At 43.4% G+C, this 20110-nt stretch overlaps 1 protein-coding gene across 4 annotated transcripts in view; it reads right to left on the bottom strand.

Annotated features, from left to right (window-relative positions):
- The window catches only part of RAB11FIP2 (RAB11 family interacting protein 2), a 133487-nt gene that overhangs the window by 63828 nt on the left and 49549 nt on the right, over positions 1 to 20110 (bottom strand). For 2 of the 4 annotated variants that reach the window (XR_010838819.1, XM_067024558.1), the window contains exon 5: positions 4831 to 4874. The exons of the other annotated variants lie outside the window; for them this stretch is intronic. Coding sequence is in view for 1 of the 2 variants with exons in the window: in XM_067024558.1 (XP_066880659.1) it covers positions 4872 to 4874 (3 nt within the window). In the remaining variant the exon portion in view is untranslated. The remainder of the gene's footprint in view (positions 1 to 4830; positions 4875 to 20110) is intronic. 4 annotated transcript variants of the gene reach the window in all.

Genomic DNA, 20110 nt, shown 5'->3' with positions numbered 1-20110 from the left:
CTTTAAGTTAAGAAGGATGAAAAGAAATAGGACTTGGAGAAGGGGAAGGGGGAAAGGATCTTCCTAGAATTGGAAAGGGAAGACACAAATCTGTGAAATGGACAAGTATCTGGCATGTTGGATACAATGAGTGAAGCCCAGTGGGGTGGAGGGCAGTGAGCGAGGGGCCAGAGCAGGCAGGTGGGCGTGGCCCAGATCACGTGGTCCCTCTTCCATGTTGCGTAAGGTCTGCTTCCCCAGCACGTGGCTCTAAGAGACAAATCAGCTCCTTCTTCCTGTTCTTGCCAGGCGACTTGGGCCACCGTCAGAGGACCAATGCTCTGTTTAGACTTAGAGGGGCTGACTGGCCAGTCCTTCCCAGGCTGTGCCGCAGGAGGCTCGTGTCCGGGACACGCTGACTTCTAGGCTGACGGAGACAGCCTCCTGAGTGGTCCTGCCAGCCCATTCCCAGGCCAAGGGAACCCCGTAGCCTTCTGGAAATGTAATCTGGGAGCTGTTATTTAGGAAAGGTGGGCAAGTAGGCTTATCCCCCCAGTCAGCAGGCCCCCAGCTCCTAACTGCTCATCACCAATTCCTCCTTATGGGGGCTGAGTCCTCCGAAAGCATTCAGTCATCTCAGGCCATTCAGATAGGCTTGCTCTTCATAAAACCCAAAGGAGGCCCAGCCCGAGGATTAGATAAGTCTGAGATTGCAGAGCTGTGAACAGAGGGAAATCAGAGGGTCTGTCTGGCTCACAGGGCAGATGGAGAAAGCAATGCTTTTCCGGTCACACACAGCCCCTCCTATTCTCTGGGCCTGTGGCTAAAATCCAACAGTCAAACGATGGTGGATGAAAGGCACAAAAGCTAAAAAGTTCTTGATGAGAACTTTATAAATGCTTAATGGCAGCTTTGATTTTCTACTATGTACTTTCATTATATATATATATATATATATATATATATATATATATATATATATCTCATGCCATGAAATAAAGTGTAGAAGTTTTTAAACCATGTGTAATTTCACTACTTCAACATAAATATTTTCTTCTTTATATAGTTACTTCTAGTCTTTGCCCTTAAACTTTCTTACAGAGTTGTAGTTGTATATGTACATACTTGTGTTTTAAAATTTTATATTGTACCATAAACGCTCTTACATATTCCTTCCACCCTTTGTAGCTTACATTTTAATAACTACATTATTATATTACCAAGTAAATGGACTATAATTTACCCAAGCAATACCTTTCTTTTGGAGATTTATGTGATTTTAGTATCTTGCAATCATGGATAACCATGCAGTTGATATTTTCATGCATATAACTTTTTTATTTCCAATTTTGTTGGAAATATGATATTATTAATTTTGAAAATACATTCTTTCATGTATATATTACCGTATCTTCTTTTAAACTGTCCATTATTTTTCCTAAAGGTACTCCCAAATGAAAGCAATTTAGTGTGAAGCTGCCTTTTGGTGAAAACTTGTCTCTCATAACGACTTGTGATACTAAAGATTCAGATGTTGCTTCGGTCAACTTCCCATTCAGACTCATCCAGGATGTCCTGTGCTTTTTCTCTGTGGAAGAGAATTTGGGGCAGAGGTCTTCTCTAGTCTCAGTTCTTGCAACAACTTTTCCCCTCTTAGATCTACATATACAGCTTAACAGAATGAAGAAGTTCCCCTCCGTTGGGAGAGGGGAGAGGACAAAGGGGCCTGTCCTTAGATAACAATGGCCCGTCACCAGGAAAGGAGCTCTAAGCCAGAGAAGGGTGACGCTCCATGCAAGTCAGAAGTCCCTCCAGCAAGGATGGCGTAGCCTTCCCTGAGAACATATTACACTCATTCTTTCTTAATCTGCTGAGTTAGAGGCATTCTCCCTTCAGTGTGATTCTGACACCGCTGAGCAAAACTTCCCAACTTTTAAATCTGTGTTTAACTAATCCTTAGCACTTGCAAACAAGGGCACCAAAAATAGACGTATTCTCTTAATGGGGTTGCTTAGGGAAGAATTTTCTCTGAGGATTTTTTTTTTTTTTTCTTGTGAAGGAAAGTGTTAAAAAAGGAGGTGGGAAGGAGGTAAATGGGCAGAAAGTTTCCCTTTGACAATTCTGTTAAGATTACCTAATCCTATTTTTAGCTCTCCTAAACAGATGGGGCCAGAAGTTACAGCTGTGGCAACTTTGATAAATCTAAAGAGGGACATTTCTGAGACTGACTTTTATCAATCTATCCATAATTATCAATGGAGAATTCATCTTACTATAAAATAAAAAACGCCAAAGAATTCACTTCTTTACTGTCAAATTGAGATTTGATGGAAGAAACAGCCAGGCAATTAATTATATTTAGGAACCATGCATCTTGGCTTTGAAGTTAAATGTATTTCCCTGTGGCTTTATATCGAGAACAGCTTTTATTAAATTCAATTACTTTTCCCTCTGGTCCGCTCCATAAAGGTGCACTCGTAGAGAAGGATGGCTCTTAACGGAATTATTTCCACTGGGAAAGAAGATGACCGAGTGGGGTTGGTCACTAAAACAAGTTGGTCCTTTTTAAGCAAAATAACAGATGATAGGCTGTGTTCCTAGTGGTCTTCAAGTTCAACAGCTTTCTCATCAGCCAACAAAACAAAGAAAGAAAAGAAGAAACGGGAGGGTCTCCTCATTTTCCATTTTGCTTCTTTCTTGCCTATATCACCACCTAACGCCTTACCCTTTCACAGAAGAGATCAACTCAACTCATCTATGAACCCATGGACCGTAAGATTCCTCTCAAGATGATCCCAGCATTAGAACATTGTTGGATTTGGAATGAGCCAAGAACACACAGTCTGGAAAGATCAGTGGAATGCAAGTCATCAATTCTAGACCCACCTCTGTCTCTAGCCACATAAGACTTAATCAGTTCTGTTCCATGAACATTAGTTTCTTCATCTGACCAGTAGGCACAGTGATTCTTGCCCTCCCCATCCCATATGGTCATTATGAGGATCAAGTGAGATGGGTGAGATAACACGTGACAGTTGCAAAGCTTTAGCACCATTGTTAATAATAATTTATGAACTAGCAAATTTCTGTTTCAATGCCATTTAAAATAAACTGTGGCTTTGTTGAGTAATTTTCTTGGCCAAGTGTGCTCAGTTGTATCTTACTATATCTAAAGAATGATTTTTCTCTCCCTAATCCACACAAGCAAAAATGTTTTAAAAACCTGATATATTATCTGCTTAGAAAGTGAATGCAAAAGTTGACTGCGTCATTGACCGGTCAGGTGGCAGCTCCCAAGGAGGGCATTTTCTCACCAAAAGAATAATGCATTTCTGTAATGAAATGACCAACTTTACAAGTCCCAGGCATTGCTTTAAAAATGGTTATATTAGGATCAAAAGCTTCAGGGCCACCTGGGACCAATAAGTGGTCTGTTTCCTTCAGAAACATCATCTACTTTAGCCCCAATCCTATGGTCCTGGCTCAGTGAAATTAAGAAGCATGAAAAACACAGGTGAGCCCAAAGAGCTCGTAGAAGAATTATGTAGGTAAAATTCAATATTATGGGTAGGGAATTGTCCTCCAAGTTTGTCACAGAAAGGAGCCCAGGTTATAGCTACAATCAGCGTGCCTTCTACCAGCAACACACTTCCAAAGCTGGATTCAAACGCTCAGCAGCAAAATCTACAAGTGGCCTGGCTAAATGCCACTGAACTTGGTTGTTCACTCATGCCGTCCTCCCTCATTTTTCATCGCTGATACTGCTGGGGACATGAGTTCCAAGCAGTGTCCGTTTCATCAGGTGTATCATTACCACCACTTAGGGAAAACCTCCTTAATGACAAAAGATCATTAAACTGCCACATCAGGACATCAGGTGGATGGAACATATCTCCTGGCACTTTCTTTGGGTACACTGGGCTCGCCTGTTCTGTTGGCTTTAAAAGAAATGAAAAACTTAGACGTCCAATGTGTTGACATCACAGCACAGTGATTCAATCTCTGAGAAGTTTTATGCGTGGTTTAGTCAATGGGATCAAGGTGGGGCGTTGGAGATGGTTCTCAGCTTAATGTGCTTGGAACATAGTATGATCACCATGGAAGGGTAAGCAGTAACACAGGTGGTGTATCCTCATTATCAAACTATTATGTTGATGGTCTACCATATGCAATGAGTTTATATAGGGTCCTGGGGAAAGACACAAGAAAGCTGCTGGCTTGCAAGCTGCATTAGGCAAAGACCATGTCAGTCTCGTTAACTTATTTACCCATAGCGAGAAACACAGGGCCCAAAATGTACTGTTTTCAATGAATGCTTTATAAATTGAAGAATGAACAAACGACTAATGTTTAAGATATTAGGGGTAGGCCTCCAATAAGATGATGGAGTAAGTACAGATGTCTAACCACACTCTCCCAAATCCAATCATCAAAAAATACGAAAAGAAGTAAACTTACTTCTGGAAGCTAAGAAGGGTGCCATTTCCTTACCAAACATTTCGAGGTCCCTTTCACATAGATAATTTTGTTTTTGCAAGAAGACTCTATAAATGTGCTCATTCCGTATGTAACCTTTCGAGATTGGGTTTTTTCACTCAGTATAATTATCTGGAGATTTCTTCAGGTTGTTGTGTGTATCAATAATCCATTCCTTTTATTGCTGAGCAGCGGTCCATTGCATGGACACACCAGCATTTTTTAACCATTCACCCATTAAAGGACATCACGGTTGCTTCCAGTTTGGGAAATTACAAATAAAGCTGCTATAAACATCCATGTACAGGTTTTTATGCAAACATACACTTTTACTTCTCTTATTTTTTTATCCTAGAACCAAAGACTTGAGATTACCTTATGGAACCAGCTTCGGCACATGCCTTCTTTAGAACCAGTCACTGTGGGGAGAGTAGAAGGAGAAGAAAATAAGTGCTAAGAGGCTTCACCTACATCAGGAGCTCCACCTTGGGGCAGGAGGCTGGGGTCAGCTTCCCTAGAATCATAGGAAACTCCAAACAGCATATGGATGGTCAGGAAGACGGCAACATGGAGAACTGACCACGGTAACATCACTCAGTATGGATTCTGTGCTGTGAGCAGCTCACTCTCCCGGTGTGAAGGTCTAACCTCAACTTCAGCCTTTGCTCCACATTTCTGCACATGAAATTTGAGAGCACGTGGAGACCAGTCCCCTCTTGCTCTCCCTCTCCTCCCTCCACGGCTACCTTCCTCATCACACACTAAACTGTCCTTTCACCCCCGCATGACTGCATACTCCATCATCTGCAGGGGCCGACTGTTCCAGAGGGCTGCCAGCCTCTGCCTTGTGGATCTCAAGGTAAATTTCCTTAGAGAAGGAAGGAGCAAGAAGGAATGGGAAAAACCAGACTGTGAGCAACAGAAACTCTATTAAGAGCCCTGCCCCAGGCTTCTTGGGGGCAACAACCCATCCTTACCTTTTACTCTGACTTGGTCTCCTTTCCTCCTGCCTCCCACCAACAGGTTCCCTGCTGAATCGGCAGCTGACATTTACCAAGACTACATCTCATGCCCTTTTCTAGGTGTATCACGTATATTTCATTCTTAAACCGACCAATTGCTCCACTTTAAAGGTGAGGAAACTGAAGCTCTGAGAAACTCACTGACTGCTCAAGGCCACACAGCTAGGAAGCATCAGAGTCAGGATTCAAATCCAGGCCACCCAGCTCCAGAGCACATGTTCTTAACCACTATGCTGGCTTCTCCATCATTCGGGGTTACCATGGCTCATCACTTTCACTCAGATTTTGGGGAGCTAACCAACTCAATAACTTCCCTCAGTAATGCAATTAATGACAAAAGAAGATAACAAAAGCCAGCAGTCATGGAGCACATACTCCGTGCTATAGGCTCTACACTAAGCATGTTGACTATAAAGCTCCTCGTGCGTGTCACACAGAAATACTGTGGGGAAATGAGGCTTAGAGAATGTAAGTAACAAGTTCAAGGTCATTCAACTAGTTAGTAGGGGAGCCTGGGCTTGAACCCAGGTCTTTTGATGATGCCAGACCCCATAACCTTGGCCACTGGCCTGTGGAGGGGCTGCACTTCAGTCCCTTGGTCAGGCTTAAGTCCAGGGGGATCCCAGTTTCTCTCTCAGGAGGATTTTCATTACCCACAACCCCAGGAGTTCATGACACCAAAGCAGGGTCCTGGTTGCTCAACACTTCCCCAAACGGACACACCAAGTGGCCGATTTATTTGAAGTCCAGTGTTTTAGATGGCACCACCAAACAGACTGGATTAATTCTGAGCTAAGCTCCTTAAGAGCAGGACTCATGTTTATTTTATTCATTAGTTTATGCTCAGTTATTAGCACAGTGCCTAGCATATAATAGTAGCTCAATAAATACTCAACAAATGAATAAATGAGTATTATTTTAGCCAAAGGGTTAGCATCCTCTTTTTTTTTTTTTTTTTTTTTTTTTTTGCGATACACAGGCCTCTCACCGTTGTGGCCTCTCCCGTTGCGGAGCACAGGCTCCGGATGCGCAGGCTCAGCGGCCACGGCTCACGGGCCCAGCCGCTCCGCGGCATGTGGGATCTTCCCGGACCGGGGCACGAACCCGCATCCCCCGCATCGGCAGGCGGACTCGCAACCACTGCGCCACCAGGGAAGCCCAGCATCCTCTTTTTAAAAAAAAAAAACAAAAACAAAAAAACTTCTTCCCAGGTTATGCGGCAGGTTTGCACCTTGCTGAAAATACATGTCACGGACCAAAGCAGGAGAGTATGGAATCATAATCCATTTAGCTCAGCGATTAGACCTTAATGTGACTAAATTCAGCTGATGGAGACTTGGTGTTTAGTAATGCTAATGCTACCTTGATGCTTTTCCAAATGATGAAACCACTGAGAAAAGTAAAATGGGAGGAAAGCCAAGGAGAAAGAGATGCATACAGGAGAACCCATAAGAGCAGAAAATTCAGGTCAGAAGTTCAGGAGGAAAGAAAAGTAAAGACTAATACCAATAAAATAGAAAACACAGAGTAATCCCAGGCAAGGGGGTATCCGGAAAAAGCTCACAATGCTGGGGCCAAAGCAAAGATTACAGAGAAACTTTGGAAAAGCAAAAGGTCAGAAGAAAAGCACAAGTCAAATAAATAATGAAACCTGCATGAATAAAACCTGCACTGGGGCCCTGATAAATGTAACTTGTCACATACAAAGGAAAGGTTCGCCGAGGAGCATGCCAAGGAGATAGCAGAGAAAACCTGGGGAAGAGTTTTGCTTTTAGGATTTGATTTGCTTACTCATTCTTTTTTTTTTTTTTTTTTTTTTCATTACGCGGGCCTCTCACTGTTGTGGCCTCTCCCATTGCGGAGCACAGGCTCCGGACGCTCAGGCTCAGCGGCCATGGCTCACGGGCCCAGCCGCTCCGCGGCATGTGGGATCTTCCCGGACCGGGGCACGAACCCGCGTCCTCTGCATCGGCAGGCGGATTCTCAACCACTGCGCCACCAGGGAAGCCCTGCTTACTCATTCTTAAAAGGAAGGTGAGCACAGATGTTCAATGACATCAATTTCCCAGGAGTGGCTGGCTCCTGTTTGCATAGCCACAAATAAAAATAAAGAAAACTCGCCACATTCCTGGACTATTTTACTGTGGCTTTTAAGACAGAGCAAAAGATGGGCTTTCACTATGTATTGATGGCTTAGAAGGTCCCATCGAACACTTTGATCTTTGCCTTTGAAATATTCTTACCTGTTCTCTGGTGGCTGTGGGGTTGTCAGGGCTGTCTCTGTGGTCCAGAAATGGGTTCGGTGAAACCCATACAGGGGCCTCCGGCTAATGTGCATTGATAACGACTTCTCTCTAGGAAGGAATCTGCTCAAGGTCACGTGGAGGGTTCACTGCAAGATGTGGCCCATCTCGCCCCCAGCCAAGCAGGCTGGCACAGTCAAACCTCATGTCTTCACTGCCTTTGATGACCCTTTGGGGTTACTTTGCTTCGTTGATACGCAACCAACAACACTGTATCGTAGCGCCATCTGAAAAAAGCATCTGTCGTTTGAAGGCGTATTTTTCAAAGGAGGGTGTTCCCTAGGAAGGGGTGGGGTTAAGTCAAGCCCCCCTGTCCACTCAAACCACACCTTTCCCCTCTTCCCACTGGGATTACCCTGATAAGATCCGGCCATAAGAAGACCAAGAATGACTTTGAGTAACAGATGCAGTTATCAAGGGCGACCTGGGGAGAAAGGTGTAGGTGTGAGCTCCTTCTCTGGCTGTCTTTATGAGTCTCCAATCGCCTCCATCCTAGCCAAAGCACTGAATGAAAAGATTCGTCAAACTCTTTTTCTGCCCTCAGCCTTCACACGCGCCATTCAGTCTGTCCTTCCCCCATCACTGGGCTCAGTCTTCCGCCTTAGGACCCACAAAGAGGTCACCGCCCCAGGGCAGCCCTTTCAGATTCCTGGTCTTAAGTAGATTCCCTGACTTTACAGACTCACAGAGGTCCATTCTTTCCTTGCCAGACGTACTACGGCTTGTAATCACGAGCTGGCTTATCTAATTGTGTGTTCGGTGCCAGCCCCGGCGTCCCCTGGACCGGAAGCCCCATGAGAACAAGGGCTTTGCGCTCATCTCTACCACTGGATCCTCGGGGTCCCGCAGCATGCCCGGAGCGGGTAGTGGGCCCATCGCACACAGTGGGTCTCCAGACATTTGCTCCACGAACGCTTGCACAATGCTCAAATGACACTGCTCACAGGTGTATCCGTGACCCTGTGCAGCATTCATAAAGCTGACAAAGCAAAGCAGCTTTCAATTACGAAAATTGGAAGGTGAAAATATAGAAAACTCCACATTCACTCTGAAGAACAAATTCATCAAGGATTTACTATCAAGGATCTATAACAACATCTTACGCAACCATTTTGTACTTGTTTATAAAGTACTTGTACTAATGCCCAGCTCACACAGCCATCGAGGGGCAGAACTGCTTTTGAACCCCGTAGTGCGGCTTCAAGACCCACTAATCTAAGATTCACAGAGTAATCCTAATTAAAACATTCAATCTGGATTTAACCTAGAATTGTGGCACACCTGTATTTTGAGGATGGGAGGGAGGGTGGGAGGAGAATGGAAGTAAGTATAAGATAAAATTGACCTCATCCTGCACAAGAGAAAAGTAATCGAAAATGCCTAGAAATCATGATCTGATGGAGTGCACTATATACATTTAATAGAGAAAAATGGAGATACGCGTCAGAAGAAAGAAATAGAAGAGGCCTCTAGCTAAAGTAGGATTCGACAGTGGGCAAGGAAGGCATGGAACTATTATTTGTAACTTTTTCCCTTGTAGCAATTTTTGACATTTTAAAATTATTTGCATTTATTACTTTGACAAAAATGCATTTGAGGGAAGAAAAAAAAAACAAACTTGCACCAGCAATAGAAGACATGTTGAGTGACCTGGTTCTTAGTTTGCTGAGAATAAAACAAAGAATAATTTGTTATTATGAGCTGTGTTTGTTTGTGTACTTATTTGTTTGTTTATCTATTTATTTAAAGGAATTGGCTCAAGAGACAGTAGAGGCAGACAAGTCCTCCAGTCTGCTGTTGGCAAGCTGGAGACCCAGGAGTGCTGGAGGTGTAGCCCAAGTCCAAGTCTGAAGGCCTGGGAACAAGGGGAGCTGACGGTGTAAATTCTACTCTGTGGGCAGGACCAAGGTCCCAGCGCAGATAGTCAGGCAGGTGAAGTTCCCTCTCACTCAGCACTTTTGCTCTATTCAGGCCTTCAGTGAAGTGGCCGACATCCAGCCACATTAGGGAAGGGGCAATCCGCTTTACTAAGTCTACCCCTTCAAATGTTCGTCTCTTCCAGAAACGCCCTCACCAACAGACCCAGAATAATGTTTGAACAAATATCTCGGTCTCCCATGGCCCAGTGAAACAGACACATAAAATTAACCATCACACATGCCATTAAGACTTTACATGGGCTTCCCTGGTGGCGCAGTGGTTGAGAGTCCGCCTGCCGATGCAGGGGACACGGGTTCGTGCTCCGGTCCGGGAAGATCCCACATGCTGCGGAGCGGCTGGGCCCGTGAGCCGTGGCCGCTGAGCCTGCGCGTCCGGAGCCTGTGCTCCGCAACGGGAGAGGCCACGACAGTGAGAGGCCCGCGTACCGAAAAAGAAAAAAAAAAGACTTTACATCTACTTTATACACAGATTGCTGTAGTTGAACTACTATGCAGATTTCCAATATTCCCAATTTCACCTGCACTTTCACTAAAACTGCTCAGTATCATATTTATTTTTAAAAATCTTTTTTAAAAATCATAAAAATAAAAGACCATTAGAGATTGTTACAGTTCCGTGGTTCCCCTCCCCTGCCCCACTCTCCCTGGTCCCTCTCAAAAGGCTGTGGCCTCACAGATTCATGAAAAAATGCGTTGCATTGTTTGGCAGATTCCTTTCAATAATCATGAATATTCTTTTCAATAGTCATAAACAGTACCATACTACACAGGCCATTCTGCAGCATGCATTTTGCACTTAACGTGATTTTTTTTGAGCTCTATCCAATTGACTATTGCTCTAGGAAAAATATAAAAGTATGCTGCCAGGGAATTCTCCTAAATTTTCATATTTCATTCACATTCCCCCTCTCAACAGAGCTTATTTCATACCTCCTTTTTTTCTTTTTTCTTTGTTTTCAATCTCCCTCCCCCTCTCTATTTCTGCACTTTCCCGGGTCATCTCATCCAGTCCCAGAACTTTAAATACCGCATTTCTGTTGCTGGTGTCCATGGGTTATTCTCCAACTTTGACCTCTCCCCTCTCCCTAGAACTCCCCATTCACACAGCCACTGTTTATTTAACTGCTCCATCTGGATTTCCTAAGGGCATCTGAAACATCTCCTGATGAAAAGGGGCGGAGGGGCTCTTGAATTTCCCCTCAAGCCTGATCCTACCTGGGTCTCCTTCATTTCAGGGAAAGACCCACACCCGCCCAACATGCTTTAACCAGTTTTAGGAGTTATCCCTGTTCCTCCCTTTCCTTCACTTGGTCTGGTTGAACCAAACCTCTGAGAGGATATGGCAGGAAAAAGGACGTGGAAGGCAGCTGACATCTATGTCAGGCAGCACCAGCTCAAGGCCCGGGTAGGAAACAGAACGGGAGAAGCGTCTGGTTTAGCGCATAATGCAAAGGCGATTGGGAGCTGACGCTCATCCTCTGTCAGGGGCGGGGTGGGGTGAGGGCTGTGATGGCCAGGAGACTACAAGCTTATTTTAGATGGTGCAGTTGCCGGGCACAGTTGGGGATTGAGACCCTCGGCCCAAGCTGGCTGGATCTTTTCAGAGTAGTTGAAAAGCTGGATTTTAAGTCTTAGTAACTAATTCAAACCATTTTTATGTATTGCATAGGCCCTGATTGGGCCCATACGTCACCACCGGGCAATCGTGTGTGTGTGTGTGTGTGTGTGTGTGTGTGTGTGTGTGTGTGTGTGTGTGTGTGAGAGAGAGAGAGAGAGAGAGAGAGAGAGAGAGTTGGCGGAGGGGCGGTACATGAAATGCACAGGTGTGAGCTCACCATCCTCGGCTCACAGTACACCACTACACCCTACGCTAGTTATTGTTCCATGCGTGACCCCCTTTTTCATATTTTTTAATTACACTGTTTATTTATTCTTTATTCCCTACTCCTACTGCACACCCCGACCATATGGAATCACTCCAACTGACTCGAAACTTTTGTTTGTATGTGTTCTTGGAAAATGAATACTGTTTTGCATGTATTTTTAATTTACATAAGTAGTGCTGTTATATAGATCTTACTCTGTTTATTGATTTTGTCAGGACTATGTTTCCAAGTTGACCCATGTTGCCTTGTCGATATCTATTCTGTTACTTCCAATCGCTGCACGGCATCTGCGGTATAAGCCTCTCCTCCTCTCCGCCCCCCACCTCCTACCATGCCCACTCTTTCCAGCTGCTTCCAAGTCCCATTCTGAGAAACAATGCTGCAATGAACGTCCTCGTACCAGTCCTGTAGAAACCTGTATGAGCATCTGCTTGGGACATACCTTGAAAGGCAGAACTGCTGAGTCATAAGGCACTCATGCTTACTGTGCGTGGGGCACTACTGCCTTCTGGTCTCACACGTGGGGTAGGAAGATGCAGAGATTCCTACATCCTCACCAACACTTGGCGTGTTCTTCTTCCCAGCCTAGTGGAAAGTGATACTTCATTGCTCTGAGTCCAATGAGTACTTCCAGAATTCACACAATCATTTTTCTTGGGGACCTCAACAGACTTTAAAACCTCTTTGTGTTTATCCTCAGACCTGAAAGGTAGGTGATTCTCCCCATTTGATAGTTGACTCACTACACACCAAAAGGCAAAGCCAAAATCTTATTATACCTCTTAAATTGTGAATTCCACCTACTGGCAAGGTGGGATGGGTGAGAACTGCCTTTCTAGACATTGTATTCTCCCATCTATTCAGCTCAGTACTCCAGTCACTAGAATGTACTTTCTACTATGATGTTTTGTCAAATTCAAAGAAAAATGAGTTACATAAGTATTGAGTTGGCCAAAAAGTCCCTTCGGTTTTTAAGTAAAAATAAAAAGAGACGTTTTTCATTTTCACCAAGAACTTTATTTAACAACGTATTCACCCTTTTGTTCCACTACCTTCTGCCATTTTCAGGCAACTTCTTAATTACATCTTCCCCAAACATTTTATCTTTTTGAGCAAAGAACTGTTCCAGGTGCCTTTTACAGTCTTCCAGGGAATTGAATTTTTTTCCATTAAGATAATCTTGTAAAGACTGAAATAAACGGAAATCTGAAGGTGCAGTGTCTGGTGAATACAGAGGATGAATCAGAACTTCCCAGCCAAGCTGTAACAGTTTTTGCCTGGTCATCAAAGAAACACGCGGTCTTGCGTTATACTGATGGAAGATTATGCGTTTTCTGTTGACTAATTCTGGATGCTTTTTCTTGACAGCATCTTTCAGTTGTTCGAATTGGGAGTACTTGTTGGAATTAATCATCTGTTTTTTCCGGAAGGAGCTCATAATAGAGGACTCCCTTCCAATCCCACCATATACACAACCTTACCTTCTTTGGATGAAGACCGGCCTTTGGTGTGGTTCGTGGTGGTTCATTTCGTTTGCCCCACGATCTCTTCTGTTCCACATTACTGTACAGTATCCACTTTTCATTGCCTGTCACAATTTGTTTTAAAACGGAATGTTTTCATTACGTTTCAGCAGAGAATCGCATGCGGAAATACGGTTAAGAAGGTTTTTTGTCACTTAACTTACGTGGAACCCAAACACCAAAGCGATTCACATAACCAAGCTGGTGCAAATGATTTTCAGCGCTTGATTTGGATATTTTGAGTATGTTGGCTCTCTCCCGCGTGGTATAACGTTGATTGTTCTCAATTATTGTTTCGATTTGATGGCTATCGACTTCAACTGCTCTACCCGACCGTGGAGCATCATCCAGCGAGAACTCTCCAGCATGAAACTTCGCAAACCACTTTTGACACGTTTGATCAGTCACAGCACCTTCTCCATACGCTGCACAAATCTTTTTTTGCGTTTCAGTTGCAAAACGCAGTTGCAACTTTTTCAGTTCCGTTTTTACCTTTCTGGAAATTCTAAAGCATAATATGCCAAAAATGTTGATATTTTTTCTTCCATCTTCAATTTTTAAAAATGGCTACACAAAACTTCACCAATTTTGATAAGTCTTTTTTTAAATACATGCTGATATGACAGCTGTCACATACAATCCAACAAAATTGTTTCGAATGAAGTTAAAGACAACTAAGTGCTAGTAGAGCCATCTTACGGAAAAAAACCGAACAAACCTTTTGGCCAACCCAATAGAAATCCAAAGCATAGTCTGTAAAGTGAACTTTTTCAAGTGACTTGAAAAAAAAAAGTCACAGTCCCAATTTGAGGTGAAATACACCCTGGACACAGAGAGGTTACTCTAGTAAGGGCATATTATGATTATCTGGTCCAGTCTTTACTGATGTTGCCTTGTCATTACAGAAGTTGTTTTTTTCCTTTTCAGTATGGCATAATACAATCCCCCAATACTTAGAACTTAAAAAATGTTTTCCCTAAAGCAGCAGGGGTGATTATCATGAATGATCAGTAAATCTGTCAGCATTAACACACCAAAGTAACTTGCATCAATCTACATGAGACTTGTCAGAAGGCTGGAAGGGCTTTGCTGACACACAGTCTGTCAGCTCTGGAGCAGGGCTGCTTGGGTGTGTGCTGTGTTTTGTTTTCCATTCTGCCATTGCAAGAATATTATGGGTAATTTAATATTTTCTAAAATATTGAAAATCCTTTTAATTGAATAAATTTACCGAAAAGCTTCATAGATTTAAATGGTCTTATGAGTCATTTACTACGAAAGATTGATTTCTTTAAGAGGTTCCAGCTGTAACTCGCCTGGAGCATTGAACAAATTCTTTAGGGGAACTGACGACTTTTTTCTCGTCAGTCTAGTTGAAAATGATGCTCAATAGTTGTATTTATCAGTGGGGAAAACTTGTTTAAACACATTCAGAATGCTGCTCCTGTTTTTACTGAATCTAATCCTTCTGTTTCCCTTATTAAGAACATTTAAATATAAACACAATCAAATTTGTTCTCTGTGAGCTGTTAAAACCCAAGTATAATACAAAGAGGACCAAAATAGCTCTGTTGTAATTCACATTAGAAACGCAACACTGTTTACTTATTTATAGGACACAACGATAACACCCAAAGAGATAAAAAAAAAAAAAAGTGAGGAAGAACCCCATCCACAATAAACCTAATGAAATTGAATTTCATAATCCTAGACTGCAAATTTCTCAGGACAAAGACCCAGTGTTAGCCTTCTTTATCGACTCAGTTCCTGGAAATGAACCTGGCTCCCTGTAGGTACCTATTGAAATTGCAGCGACCACAATAAATAACACCCCCTTCTTCCCTGCCTGAGATACACAGAGGAGTCAGACAACTGGAGACAAAAAAATCAGCTTTATTCAAGATAAAGCTAAATTAGACGCCATGGTGAATACAGAGTGGGCTTCTGAATCCTTCACCCTGAATTAGCCGGAGTTGGACCCCAGTCATAGGCAGCTCTGGCCAACTGGAAGTCCCCCTACAGATGAGAGTCTGTGAGCTCACTGCGTGACCGAACGCCCCAGAAGGCAGGCAGCCTGCGGCCAAGCTGCCTCGGAGCCAAGGACGCGTACCTCCCTTCCTAAACCTGTCAATCAAGTAAGCCACGCCCCCTCTTGGCGGGGGACGGGGTCGGAGAGAAGCTGGAAGCTCCCAAAGGCTTTTTCCTTCTGGAAGCAGAGTGGGAATTGTTGCCTTTCTATAGAGACGTACACCCGTGGAGGTGAATGCTTAGTAAAATAGAGGGAATGTGGTGTTAAAATGATACCGGCTTTGCTGGGGCTAGAATTCTCAGCTCTATTCTTATTGTGGTAACCAGAATATGTGTTAGCAAATACCCCTCCAAATTTAAAATTCACCTCATCCCTTAGATTCATGTTTTAAATCTGCCTTCTACTTAGATTAAATTATGTAATTGTCAAAGGAATTACTTGGTCATACTTTTCTTTCTACCTTTTCATTTTACTTCTGCTCTGTTTCATGACTTCGTATACTCTTTCTGTAACCTGTTGCTGGGGAAACTCAGTAATTCTAAGCATAGGCAGCTATTTGAATCAGGACAGTGCTCCTTAATGCCCTTAACAGAGGAGAAAGAAAAATCTTTGTTCTAGTGCTTTCTGTTTTGGGTTTTAGAATTTCCGGATGTGTGACAATTTTAAACAAACGATCACTCTGATTTGGGATTTCGGGCTCAGATCAAAGTCACCATCGTCAAACACTTAGGGAGAGGTGATGAAACCAGGCAGGGCTCTGTCTGTGGTGTAGAATGCAGACACGCAGGCATGGGCGTCCAGGGGTGTTTCATAGTCGCTCCCCTGAGCTTCCCATGAATAAGGAAGACACCTGGGTGTCAATGCTCTGCAGGTGTCTCCCACACACTGTGGTCTTTGATTTTCACAGGGTTCCTTTTGTATCATCTTAGCCCTGGGTTCAGATCAGGGTTGACTGCTCAAAACTGAGCTCTCAAATTACAAAAAACAGTAAGATCTCCTCTCGATGTTTAAAAGGCACTTTGTAAAAAATAGAGGGGAAGAATGTAAAACTCCAGACGTGGACTTTTCAGGCTGGGGGAGACTTTGGAGATCATCAAATCTACCAGCCCTCCAACCCACTTCCTCTTTTTATGAAATGGGGAAACAGAAGAAATCAAGTTTAGGAACTTGAACAAAATTGCAAAGCTCATCAGTGGCCAGGTCAGGGCTAGAACTCAGTTTTTCTTCTTCATCTCTGCTTCTCAACTGTTGGAAACTTTCAGGAAGCATATCCAAGAGTCAAGAGAAGAAGGCAGTGTGACTGCTACCTTGTTATCTGTAGCTGTGTTTACTGCTCATTGCTGAAGTATTTCACCAAGGTCAGCAGTAAGTTGTAGATTGCACGTTCTGGCCCAAAGCATGACTGTCTCTTGGTCCCCATAATTTTCCAGCCTTCATTTCTCTTCACAATACACTTTATACTATAGTCACCGTACTAAGGGTCCAACCCCAGCGGCCAGATCACAGCTTAAATCTGGGAAATCCAGGTAAGAATTGATCCCTGAGTTGGCTTCCTTGTTTGAATGGACCCAGAACGTAAATCATTAAATTAGCCTTGACTGTTTAAGATTTATTTGTTTGGGGTGTTGTTTTGGGGATCCTGGGGATTCCAGTGGAAAGACAGGAAAGCTTTTGGCATTAAATTTCAAAGTGTGAAAGTGAAAAGGTCAACACCAGGGTGAGAAGGGGCAGGAGGGCCCCCAGGGAGGAAGAGGCAAAGGCACCCCTTCCAGCCACATAGGCGCACGCGCGTGCGCGCGCGCACACACACACACACACACACACACACACAGGGCCCCCCAGGGAGGAAGAGGCAAAGGCACCCCTTGCAGCCACATAGGCGCACACACACACACACACACGGCCCCCTTAGGCGCGCGCGCACACACACACACGGCCCCTTAGGCATGCGCGCGCGCGCACACACACACACACACACACACACACGCGCCCCAACCTAACGGGCACACGTTTGGAATCGGTGTCTGCAAAGGCGTGGGGGCTGTCCTAATCAGATCTTCCCGGTTTCTGAAAAGGCCATCAGCAATTTCCATCACAGCTAAGAACCGGACACCTGGGGCAGCCACAGGGCCAGCCTGGGGGGAAAGGAGGGCAGGAAAGGCCAAAGATGCTGACAAGAAATTCATGACAGCCCCAGAGGGGGAAAAAGGGAAAACCCACCCAAAGAGGCCCAGGAAGGAAGACTTGGCCAGGTGGCACCACTTCAGTTTAATTAGACCAAGGCAGGAGGAGGGGGAGAGGTCTGAAAGAAGAGACACCTGGGGGGGAGCCAAGGGGGTCGGGGGCAAAGGTTGAGAAAAACAAGCCACCTGGGACCCTGATAGAAACGCTCTCCACTGGGATGAGGTGTAAAGGAGGCAGGTCAAGGAGGCTGGCAGAAACCAGAGTGCAGAAATGAAGGCTGCGGAGAGGCGGGGGCTGCCCATTAAGCAGAGCAGGCCAGAGGATCTAGGAGTGGCAGGGACGTTACCAAGAGAATGTCCTCACCTGCTAATAACAAGGGATAAATGTCAAATCAGGAGGATGGCACAAAGAAGCCTAACCTAAAAAAGTCTTTTTTTCTTGTTTTATTTTATTTTATTTGCTATAACTGTTTACGAACGGTATGATTTTTTAAAATTGAAGTATAGTTGATTTACAATGTTGTTAATTTCTACTGTACAGCAAAATGACTTAGTTTTATATATGTATATATATATACATACTTTTTTCCATTCTGGTTTATCACAGGGTATACTGAATACAGTTCCTGTGCTATCCAGTAGGACTTGTTGTTTACCCATTCTCTATATATACTAGTTTGCATCTGCTGACCCCAAGCTCCCACTCCATCCCTCCCCAACCTGCCCTCCCCCTTGGCAACCACTAGTCTGTTCTCTGTGAGTCTGTTTCTCCAACAGTATGATTTTATGAGTCAAATTAGATCTTTTCTCTCCAGTTTTTTCATTTAAAAATTTCAAACTTTCTTAGAAGAGTCGAAAGAAAAATATAGTTTACACCCATATATCCTTCATCTAGATTTACAAATTGTCAACATTTTGTTAACATTTGCTTTAGCTTTCTAGCTGTAACCTTTCCCCTGAGCCATTTGAAAATAAGTTGCAAACACTAAAATGCTTCATTTCTAAATATTTTAACATGCATTTCCTAATAATAAGGCCATAACCATCACATACCTGTGAAATTAATATTACTAGTTCATATTTAATTTTCTCAATTGTCCCCCAAATATCTTTTTTGGCCTCTTGTTCCTAACCCAGAATCTAATATTCAGGCAATAATATTGTCCAATACATTTGGTTATATCTCAGGAGACTATTTTAATTTGTAGCAACCTTTTTTGTTGTTGTCTATTGTTTTGCATGACATTGAGGTTTTATAAGATAACTGACTAGAATAAACTAGGTTCTGGATTTGTCTGATTGCTTTCTCATGATTAGATTCAAACTAATTTATCTTTGGCAAGAATACTACGTAGGAGATACTGTCTTTCCTAGAAGGAAAACATACCTTAAAGGTTTCACCTCACCTACAGGACAGAAGAGGTTCTAGTCAGAGTAGCATTAAACCTGTTCTTTTCTTTACAATTTACACTGATGTCATGGTTTCTCCAAAAAAAGATTTTCAATAAATACCTTGGTCATAAGCAGATCATTAAAATAGTCATCAAAAAGCCAGTTATGAATTGAACACTGATTTTGATGCTAAGATTCTAGGCAAAGAAAGCAATGTGGTAAAGAAAGTCAATTCTAGAACTTCACTGTCCGACTCCTATAGAAATTTAAAAAAGAAATTCCTGGACTGAATTCTACCAGAAATGTATCATAAGAAACATGATGGGCAGCACCTTCCACTGTGGTTCTCCAGCAGAAGTAGCATCAATCTTCATGGAGAGCCTGGGTCGTGGGGATTCTGTTCTCCAACGGGAAGGGCCCCACGTGTTCTGGATGCCAGATGTGTGAGTGGGAAAGCTGGCGGTTTTGCAAATGGAGGAGCCTGGCTCGTCTTATTGACCAGATGGTGAACCGCTCACCTCAGCAGGGCAGTGGTTTACTTGAGGCTCTGATACAGACCCCCAAATCATATAAGTGTGGCTGAAGTCTAAAATCAGGCTAAGAGTCAAATATTCCTAAATTAATCAAAAGATGTATCTTATTTAATTCTGAAAACGGCACAAGAATATGATGAAAGACTAAAACCAAAAGGGATTTATGAGAAACTAATTTGTCTCTTGTCTCCTCTGCAAACCCAGCGTATTCTTCAGAAATAACCACCATCTCAATATTCTTCCAGTAATGTTCCTACAAATGCATACATACCCATGTGTATTTTATTTTATTTTATTTTTTATTTTTTTGCAGTACGCAGGCCTCTCACTGTTGTGGCCTCTACCGTTGCGGAGCACAGGCTCCGGACATGCAGGCTCAGCGGCCATGGCTCACGGGCCTAGCCGCTCTGCGGCATGTGGGATCTTGCCGGACTGGGGCACGAACCCGTGTCCCCTGCATCGGCAGGTGGACTCTCAACCGCTGCGCCACCAGGGAAGCCCACCCATACGTATTTTAAAATGCAAATTACTAGAGCACTCTACCTGTATTTTTCTGTTGACTTTTTCTACCCCCTTAACAAAGTAATTGGGTATTTTGGCATACCAGTTTATGCATGGATCTTGTGCTTTTTACTTGCTGCATACTATTCCATTAGACAACATAAATTGTTTGACCAGTGGCCAATTTCTAGTATTTTGTTACTACCAACAGTGTTGCAGTCAACATCCTGACAAATACATGTTTGTATACACTTGCCAGAATATTTGTAAGATAAATTCCTGGAATAAAATTGCTGGATCAAAAGGGATGCACATTTAAGATATTTATAGATATTATAAAATT

The sequence above is a fragment of the Kogia breviceps genome, chromosome 2 (genome assembly GCF_026419965.1).
Source record: "Kogia breviceps isolate mKogBre1 chromosome 2, mKogBre1 haplotype 1, whole genome shotgun sequence".
NCBI lineage: Eukaryota > Metazoa > Chordata > Mammalia > Artiodactyla > Physeteridae > Kogia > Kogia breviceps.
This window is presented reverse-complemented; position numbering and strand designations above follow the sequence as displayed.